A 10643-nucleotide genomic window follows, 5' to 3' on the forward strand; every position below is an offset into this window, starting at 1 on the left:
TATAGATTTTAACAATCTAAATGTTTCATTCGCCATATACTTTTATTACTTGTCACTATATATATATATATATATATATATATATATATATATATATGGATGCAACTCACCTTATCAATGAACAGTTCCGATAGATGTTGATAGTGGTAACTTGAAGGATCTCTCAGAGCATCATCATAGATTTCACCTCTCAGCTTAATACTCAGCTCCACAATATGGTCTCCGACAGGACGTACAGGTTTGACCACAATGTCATCAATTTCATTTCCAATCTATATTTTTGTTTTTATGAAAAGTTTAAGAGGAATTACTCAGTTCAAGAAGTTATATAAAAAGTCTTAAGTTAAATTATTGTTATAATTATAAATTATAAAAAAAAAAAAAAATGTGCTCACCATGTTGTTTTCAACTAAAATGTCATTGGAAATGTCCTGTGGCAAGATTTGTAATGTGGTGGAGAAAGTCTTTTGAATAGAAGTTGTCAAGTCATTCCGTACAACCGTGATATCCTCCACTTTCAAGATAGGAGTTGGGGTGTCATACTCAGCAGGTTGCAGTTGGACATCATGTATGTCAGGTGTTTCAGGTACTATCACTGGCACCTCTGAAAGTTCCGACAAAGATGTCTGAGATGTGACTTCAGGTGTCTCTGATAAGGCTCCACTTGTTTTCAGTATAACTTCAGGTGCTTGAGATATGACATAAGTTGTCTCTTTTATGACATCAGCTTCGACCTTAGGTGTCTCTGTTGCGACTTTAGGAGTCTCAGGTGAGGAGTCTCCTCTGGTCTCTTCTGTGACTTCATGTATGATTTCCACCACAACTTTTTTTGTCTCCTCTTTAATTTTTGATGGATCTGTAACTTCATGTATGTCCTCACTTATGGCAGTTGCCAGTATACCATTTTCCACCTCTGTAACAGTAATGACTGGCATTGTGTCAAAATGTGTTTCCCCACCATTTTCAACCTTTTTGGACGTTTCTTCTAGCTTATATTCCATGCCTTCAGTTACAAATGCTACAATGTCAGTTTCAGGGGTACCAGTGTCAAAAGAGGTATCAAGTGTACCCTCAGGTGTGATTCCAGTTGTGGCAACACTTGTGAACTTAGTAGAAGTTTCTGTGGGCTTCTCTTTAACCAAAAACCTTTCAGTACTTCCCTCAGATGATTCCTCTAAGATGGCAGCTTCAGTTACATCCCCTAATTCAGCAGTAACATGACTTTTTCCTCCCACAAAATCTTCAAGGGAGTTTTCAAGAACTGTTTCTCTGTCTGTGCCAGTGTCTTCAAATTCAACCCCAGAAACTTCTGTTGCCTCTGTCATCATCTCACCAGATTCCGTAATGGCAGTTATGTACTCATCCACAAGTGAGTCTCTCTCAGTTAACACATCGGAAGCTTCTGTACTTTCCTCTGTCACTTTAGTTATCTCTCCAGCTGTCTCCTCAGCAACCTCTGGGGTCTCGGTTATAATGTCCTCTTCCTTACCTAAATGATCCTCTTCAGCATCAGGTATGACATCTGTAGGCTCATAAGTCTCCTTCAACACATCATGCATACTCTCTGTCACAATATCTGGTAGTTCTTCAACTGTTGTCACCTCTGGTGTTGGTTTGCCCTCTTTAGTGGAGGGTGTCTCTTCCTCATCTTTATTAAGTAATGTTACAATTGTTATGTCTTTAGGTGTGTCCTCTGTTGATACAACAGAAGTTTCCTCAAGTAGGCCTTCCCCTGTATAATGTCTAGCAATCTCAGTTGACGTATATAAAGGTGTAGTGGGTGAAAGTTTTTCTGGCAGAGTGGTCACATATGTGATTTTGACAACATCCTTATCTGTCACAGCTTTTGGCAACCCTTCTGTGGAGGAATTATGCAAAACCTCTAACAGTTCTGTAGGATTTGTCTGCTTTGGTTCCTCTGGTAAGACATTCTGAACAGGAGATATATTTGTAGGAGAACCTCCTGGAGGTCTATCAGTGGACATCACTGTAGCGTCTGAGATAACATAAACATCTATGGTAACAAGTGCTGATTTAACAGGACTTTCAGTAACACCTTGCCCAACCTCAAGTTCAGTTTCTGAAATAAAATTTTCAATGTATTCTCTAGTTACTACTGAAGGAATATTAGTACTTATTCCTGGTGAGTCCTCAAGGGTTGTAGGGAGATCTGTCTCATACTTTGCAGAAGTAAAACCTCCAGTAGTTCTACCAGTGGGAATCAATGTAGCCTCTGACACAACATCAACTTCTTCATATTGAATTGTAGCATCTACTGTTTTAACAGGACCTTCAGTAGCACCCTGCCCAATGTCCAGTTTAGCTACTGAAATAAGCTCTTCAGTAGATTCACTGGTAACTCCTGTAGGAGTATTGGTAGTTATCCCTAGTGAGTCCGCAAAAGTTCTGGGAATATTATAATAATATTTTCCTGAAGTAGAATCTGGATTTCTATCAGTGGTAATCAATGTAGACTCTGAGACAATGTCAACCTCTCCATGTGGAATGGTATCACCTGCTGTCATAACAGGACCCACAGTAACATCCTGTTTCACAGTGGTCTCATTAGTGAGTTCGGTAGGTGAACTAGTGCTCATCCCCAGTGAGTCCTCAAAGGATGTGGGAATAACATACTGATATTTTACTGAAGTAGAATCGTCTGAAGTTACATCAGTGGTCATTAATTTAGATTCCGAGGCAATGTCCAACTCTTTATGTTGAATGGTAACAACTGCCGTCTTAACCGGACCATGAGTAGCATCCAGTCCCACCTCTGGTTTGGATTCTGAATGAAGCACTTCAGTGAATTCACTGGTGATTATTGTAGGAGTATCAGTGCTTATCCCTGGTGAATCCTCAAAGTTTATGAGAATATCATGCTCATATTTTTTTGAAGTAGAACCTTCTGGAGTTCTATCAGTGGTCAATAATATAGACTCTGAGACAACATCAACTTCATGTTGAATGGTAACACCCGCTGTCTTAACCGGACTATCGGTAGCATTGTGTCCTAACTCTGATTCTGAATAAAGCCCTTCAGTAAAATCACTGGTGACTACTGTAGGAATAGTAGTGCTCCTTTCTAACGAGTCCCCAGAAGTCGTGGGAAACTCATATTCATGTTTTCTTGAAGTAAACTCTTCTGGTGTTCCATCAGTGATCATTAATTTAGGCTCTGAGACTATGTCAACCTTTTCATGTTGAAAGAAAACATCTGTTGTCATAAATGGACTATCGGTAGCATCATGTCCCAGCTCTGTTTCTGAATAAAGCTCTTCAGTAAACTCACTGGTGACTACACTGGGATTAGTAGTGCTTAGTCCCAGTGAATCCTCAAAGGTTGTGGGAATCTCATAATCATATTTTCTTGCAGTAGACTCCTCTGGTGTTCCATCAGTGATCATTAATTTAGGCTCTGAGACTATGTCAACCTTTTCATGTTGAAAGAAAACATCTGTTGTCATAAATGGACTATCGGTAGCCTCATGTCCCAACTCTGTTTCTGAATAAAGCTCTTCAGTAAAACCACTGGTGACTACTGTGGGAATAGTAGTGCTTATTCCTAGTGAATCCTCAAAGGTTGTGGGAATCTCATAATCATATTTTCTTGCAGTAGACTCTTCTGGTGTTCCATCAGTGATCATTAATTTAGGCTCTGAGACTATGTCAACCTTTTCAACTTTAAAGAAAACATCTGTTGTCATATATGGACTGTCGGTAGCATCATGTCCCAACTCTGTTTCTGAATAAAGCTCTTCAGTAAACTCACTGGTGACTACACTGGGATTAGTAGTGCTTATTCCCAGTGAATCCTCAAAGGTTGTGGGAATCTCATAATCATATTTTCTTGCAGTAGACTCTTCTGGTGTTCCATCAGTGATCATTAATTTAGGCTCTGAGACTATGTCAACCTTTTCATGTTGAAAGAAAACATCTGTTGTCATAAATGGACTATCGGTAGCATCATGTCCCAGCTCTGTTTCTGAATAAAGCTCTTCAGTAAACTTACTGGTGACTACTGTGGGATTAGTAGTGCTTATTCCCAGTGAATCCTCAAAGGTTGTGGGAATCTCATAATCATATTTTCTTGCAGTAGACTCTTCTGGTGTTCCATCAGTGATCATTAATTTAGGCTCTGAGACTATGTCAACCTTTTCAACTTTAAAGAAAACATCTGTTGTCATATATGGACTATCGGTAGCATCATGTCCCAACTCTGTTTCTGAATAAAGCTCTTCAGTAAACTCACTGGTGACTACTGTGGGATTAGTAGTGCTTATTCCTAGTGAATCCTCAAAGGTTGTGGGAATCTCATAATCATATTTTCTTAAAGTAGACTCTTCTGGTGTTCCATCAGTGATCATTAATTTAGGCTCTGAGACTATGTCAACCTTTTCAACTTTAAAGAAAACATCTGTTGTCATATATGGACTATCGGTAGCATCATGTCCCAACTCTGTTTCTGAATAAAGCTCTTCAGTAAACTCACTGGTGACTACTGTGGGATTAGTAGTGCTTATTCCCAGTGAATCCTCAAAGGTTGTGGGAATCTCATAATCATATTTTCTTGAAGTAGACTCCTCTGAAGTTCTATCAGCATTCATTAATTTAGGCTCTGAGACTATGTCAAACTTTTCAACTTTAAAGAAAACATCTGTTGTCATAAATGGATTGTCAGTAGCATCGTGTCCCAACTCTGTTTGTGAATAAAGCTCTTCAGTAAAATCACTGGTGACTACTGTAGGAATAGTAGTGCTTATTCCTAGTGAATCCTCAAAGGTTGTGGGAATCTCGCTATTATATATTCTTGAAGACTCTTTTGGAGTTCTGTCAGTGTTCCTTAATTTAGACTCTGAGACTATGTCAACCTCTTCATGTTGAATGGTAACATCTAATGTGACAGGACCGTTGGTAGCATCCAATTTGACTTCCAGTTCAGTTTCTGAAATAGGTTTCACAGTGGCCTCACTTGTGAGTTCTATAGGTGAACCAGTGCTTATCTTTGGTGACGACTCAAAGGCTGTGTCAAGATCAGGCTCTGGGGTGATTCCAAGCATTGTTTGAAGCTCTGCAGGCCTAGTGGTGATTAAGGTTCGGTCTACAATGGTCTGTGGTGTGACATCCTGTGGATGTGTTACTGCTTCAGGAACCAGAATACTGACTGGGTGAGGAAAGAGAAAGAAAGAGGAAGAGGAAGTGGCAGAGTAAATATACATTGTAAGAGGTAGTTTGAGTCATTTTTGAATTTCATTTTGTAAATTGCATCTATTAATTTTATGTTGTTAATTTTATGTTGCTAATTATCTTCATGAACACTCCATGTACCCTATTGTTAAGATTAAGCCCATATAATTAGTTACACTTGACTAAATAGCAGAACTTTGTCTGAGGATCCTGACACCTCTACTTCATTACAAGCCACTGAGTACCTAAAAAGGATTAATGTCTATTCTGAGAGCATTGCATATCCTGAGCCAGAGAGTACTAGGTCTCCGTTGATATGACTGCAGGGTCTAATGTGGACATTAACAATAGATAAATCAGAGCATAACTTACTGTAAATTAACAGACTGCAAAATCAGTCAATAGAAATAAGACTTTCTGGACTTTAGCTGCTTATTTTGAAGTATTTATAAACACAGGGAATGTGAACACAGATCCATTGTTTAAGAAGCATATTGTTTTAAACAATGTTGTAAACTAGACTGACCTTTGCTTGTGGCCACGTTTGCTTGTATTGGCGCAGTAGTCGTTGTCTGATGTCTGTGAAAAAGAAGACAATTATGCATGTTTTTAAAGGTCGGTAACATACCCCAAAACTAGAAAATCTAAACTTCTTATTGCAAATGAGTTTTCCGCTTCAGGAAATGAACTGAACCATAAGGAATGCTATGTCTCTAAAGCTAGCGGAAAGTAAACTAGCTTTAGCAGGAACTAATGGTATTATTTAAATTTTTGCACACTGAAACTAGGGGTCTGTATCCACCTTTAACTATTAATGGGTGGTTTTGTCTGCAAAGCACCAGTGTGTGCTCAGAATTAGCTGCCTTAGATGCCTGGCTAAAAAAAAAAGGTGTTTCGGATCATTCAATTAGTATTAGGGTTAGGTTACATACATTCCAATCTGTGCTCCACACTGGCCATTTGTAGATTCATCTATGCTGCAGGACTGTACTAAAGTATGCAATATTATGTTGTTTTGTGCCTATTAGTAGCCTGGGAGTCCTACCTGCATTCAGGCTGCCATGAGCTGGTGGGTGTACTATCATAACACAAATATAGGAATTGTGTGATTACACTGTTACTTTTAAACAGTGGGATGTGATGTGGGTTCTTGTTTTTAGTCTATATTAGCACATAATTATGGTAAATGTCGATATTAGACAAATGTGCTGTGTTGACAAAGTTTGGCAGCAATTTGTGTGTGATGAAATTCAACAAGTGTACAGCTCGAAATGAAAAGTATTACCCTTAAAATATTATCATTTTCATGTACCATGATATTAACATGGTACTCCATGATGGTAAATATTTGGAAGAAGTTCTCACCTTGTTGATGTCATTGAAGCTGCTCCTACCCTCTGCAAAATACCATAAAAGTCAATGTGCTTCTTTTTTTCATTTGTAAGAATTTTCAGTATATTTAAACTGATAAGCTAAAAATGTTCATTTTATAATAATTTGTTCAGTATCACTACATAGACAAGGATACTTACACTTGAAATCAGAGCAAGGTGCTCAGCTGACTGGCTAAAGCTCCGGCCAATGTCAAACACGCTAACACTACTGTTTTGACATTTCCTCATCCAGATCTGGTACTCTTCTTTCTCGGGTAAGCGATCCCAGAAGATTTTGAAAGCCTCCCAAACTGTTTCCTGGCACACTAAGGTACGGAAACAAAAACAAACATATATACACATACAAATAAGCATGCAAACCCATACAATGCAAACACACATACACAGACTTAAATGAAGTGGGGGCGGGGTGGGGTGGGGTGGGGTGGGGGGGGGGTAAAGTACCTATTTTCAACTCTTTCTAAATATTTTTACAACATATTTTCACAAAGTATCAATAAAATAGTGTATAAAACAGTCAATTTTTGTTTGTTGTGCAGCAGTACATCGCTGCATTAGCTTTAGCAACATGCTAAACTGGAATCAGTCTCGAATTGAATCTCCATTTAAACATTTTAAACAATGCACTTTGTAGAGTTGCTGTCTATGTAGTGCACTCCAGAACACTCACTTACGAGGTTCAATTTCAGTTGCTGCCAGTGTAGACAGCAGACAGTAAGGCAGCTCACTAGGTTTTGGAAAAGAATAGTGAGAGGAACTATAAACAGTCGAGAAGAAATAATCTGCCAAAACACCAGCTACGAACTCTGCTGTAGTGGAAATTGACATCACTCATAATGTATACCCCTTTCATTTAGAAGACAGAAGTACAGAAATAACAGAATTATTTCTTTATTTCTAAATTAAATAAAGAAAAAGCAATAACTAACATATTGGAAACATCTCTTATCCTTATTCACACACGTCAGTTGTTCCAGACAAACTTAGTTTCTTTTATTTCTCAGTTTGTGAACCAAAATTACTATTTCGGTATGTGCCACATACTTTCTCAATGTACCCAGCAAGTGGAAAATGAAATGCACAGATGGAGGATGTTAACCCTTGCTAGACTTTTTGCGGCTCCAGTCAAAATGTTCCACCTACATCTGCCCGCCATACCGACTATATATGACGACTACCAGAACTCAAGTGCGTAGGAGGGCAGAGGTCACCACTTTTCCTGGCAGAGTGAAGGATCTGATCACTGTCTACAGTGATTCAGTAGCACTGGGGACTTCAGGAGCGCAAGAGGGAGAAATAGGGAATTCTGGCCTTTCCTACTGGAACGATACTTTTTGACAACATTTGACTTCAACAGTGCTAGACAGACACCTCAGACTCCTACTTTGTCAGATATCTTGAGCACCCTGCTGACAGCCATACCTTGGTTATCAGCTTTAATCGTTTATCAGCTTTTATGTCATTATTTACTCAACATTACGTTGTTTAAAACCTATATGACTTATATTTTTCCATGGAACTCTAAAGAAGTTCTGAAAGAAGAGCTGAAAGTCTAGGTACTTTTGGTTTCAATACAACCAAAATGAAAACATTGCAAAAAGTATCATAAAAGTAGTTAAAATGACTTGCACACTGTATACAGTTTTAAGCACAGTTATTTTTTTTTATTTACTTGTTAATTTATTTATTTATTTTAGTTGAAATTCACCAAATGCTAAGATTTGTAATTAATTTTAATTTTTTTTAAATTAACGATTCACTCAAATTGTTATGGTGATTATATCATTTGTAATAAAAATTGCATTAAATTATAAAAATGCAAAATAGACATTCATTAGTCATCTCAGACTTTTGAACCCCACTGTACATGTAATAAAGCATGCCCTATAATAGGTCACTGTGGCTAAACATAATGAACTTTCCATTGAAACACTGAAAGAATAACCTTTATGTAAAATGGCAACACTTGTTTCTCGAGTTTTCGTAATTAGATTCACTAGGGTCATCTGGGTCCTATTAATGCAAACAGCGTGAGACATTTTTCTCAGCGGTGGTCTCAAGTAGGGTTTAATACTTTGATTGCATCTAACTTCGCATGCTAATATGTGATCTTTAGAAAGAGCATGATGTGGAAAAGTGTGTTGAGTGTGTCTGAATATTTGTGCACGATTATATGTAAGTCAGAGACAAAGAGAGCGTGTGTTTCTGTCGTTTTGAAACCGTGGTTCAAAATATGCGGTTACTTGGATGATAATGAAATTGGTCAGGTTGGCTTAGTTTATTATTATTGATGAAAAGTAGAGCCGTATGAGCTCATTTTTCTCGAATAATGATCTCAAAGAGCATCCATTTACATTATAGAAGTCATCTGCAATGCACTGTACCTTTACAATTACCATTCTTGGTGACTATCCCAGAATCCTTCAAACGCAAGTCAAATTTAAATGTCTGGTTCTTACCTCGCAGGTGAAAGTAGTTGAGATGATTCTGTACCGCCTGCTGCACCGTCTCATGTGAGCAAAGTTTAACTCCATTGGGGAACAGAAGGTCTCTTTTCTGTCTGGAGAGAGCCATTTTCCCCTCACCAGACACGTAACTCAATGTTTTACCTTTACCCGCCACCAATGAGCGATTCAAAATGTCATTGGCGTCCAAAAAAGTTGTATATCCATTTGCTAAATAATCCTCATGAGTTCCAGCACCTGATGAAGAATGAAGAGTACATTTTAACAAGATTGCAAGCATCACAAAACTCCTCAAGATCCATATGTAGAGTAGATACATACCTGCATCTATGGAACAGTGTCCAGTCAACAACAATAGTACCACCACAGCCCACCAAATGCATTTAAAATGTAGATCAGGCATTATGATTCCTTATTCCAGCACACTTTAGAGAAAAAGTCATGAATTTTTAGTTTACTAACCACTGTAATTTGGACATCCCTGCTTACAGCCCCAAAAACTTCTATATAGAGTTGAATTAATTAGAATGCATTGTCAGTACATCCTTTCCATGTCACGGAGGGATGCAATCACGTAGCTTTGAGCTGACGTCTTCCCATGCGGCTTAGCAGATGGCTCTTTGGGAGATTTTTCTTGCCCACTAATCCTATTTGTTAATTCTTCTGAGGAAGCTTGTCGAGAAGTCAGTGATACTCCTTTATTGCCCACCTGTAGGATCCGTCTGGATGCAGAGACATCCAAATTCCGGCACAGATTGAATCCTGTAATTTGCGGTCTGATCCACTGATGAGTTCAATTATGAGAGTGGCTTCCTTGTGCTCCATTGCTGCTATTGTGTGCAATGGGATTTCAATCTGAAGAGGTTTGCAATGATATCATTGTATAAGGTTAATTGCGCAATCTACCGTGAAGCTACAAGGAAAGATCTCTTGTTAAGTTTTTGACTAGATGTGACATCTTTTTGGGTTATCCCTTTGTCTACAAGTTTGCCACATGCTGTGACCATACAGCTTACAGGGACTTCTTTATTGGGTTTTGGGTGTATTCCATCATGGCAAGGATAGTATGAACAGATGGCACAAGCATGAGCCAAATAATACCAGGTTTGGTAAGGTATCAATGGTTTGGTGGAGGATACCACAGCTGTTCATTCAACATATATAGAGTTAAATTTACTCCAAATTACGCTTTGTAAAGGGAAACTTTAAATGTTGGCTTGGCAAAGCCTTGTCTGAAAGCTTAAAGGATTAGTTCACTTTAAAATGAAAATTACCCCATGATTTACTCACCCTCAAGCCATCCTAGACTTTCTTCTTTCAAACGAATACAATGAGAGTTATATTAATAATCATCCTGATGCTCCCAAGCTTTATAATGGCAGTGCATGGAAACCACCTGTTTGAAGCTCAAAAAAGTACATCCATCAATCAAAAACATTCTCTACACGGCTCCGGGGGGTTAATAAAAAAAGCCAAATGACCATATGGATTCTACTTATGTCTAAAACTTAACAACGTATAACGTAGGACGTAGCGTAGTACGTCATGCCATAGCATGATACCAGTAGTATGTCGCTTAAGTTTTAGACGTTAGTAGAAC

The 10643-nt window shown here is 38.3% G+C and overlaps 1 protein-coding gene across 1 annotated transcript in view; it reads right to left on the reverse strand.

Annotated features, from left to right (window-relative positions):
• The window catches only part of impg2b (interphotoreceptor matrix proteoglycan 2b), a 30769-nt gene extending 21212 nt beyond the window's left edge, over positions 1-9557 (reverse strand). The window contains 5 exon segments of the mRNA XM_048181486.1: positions 111-272; positions 396-5157; positions 5711-5763; positions 6717-6883; positions 9038-9557. Of these exon segments, the coding sequence (XP_048037443.1) occupies positions 111-272; positions 396-5157; positions 5711-5763; positions 6717-6883; positions 9038-9152 (5259 nt within the window). The 5' untranslated portion in view covers positions 9153-9557.
• Between the last annotated feature and the right edge of the window lie 1086 nt (positions 9558-10643).

Source organism: Megalobrama amblycephala, linkage group LG2 (genome assembly GCF_018812025.1).
Source record: "Megalobrama amblycephala isolate DHTTF-2021 linkage group LG2, ASM1881202v1, whole genome shotgun sequence".
NCBI lineage: Eukaryota > Metazoa > Chordata > Actinopteri > Cypriniformes > Xenocyprididae > Megalobrama > Megalobrama amblycephala.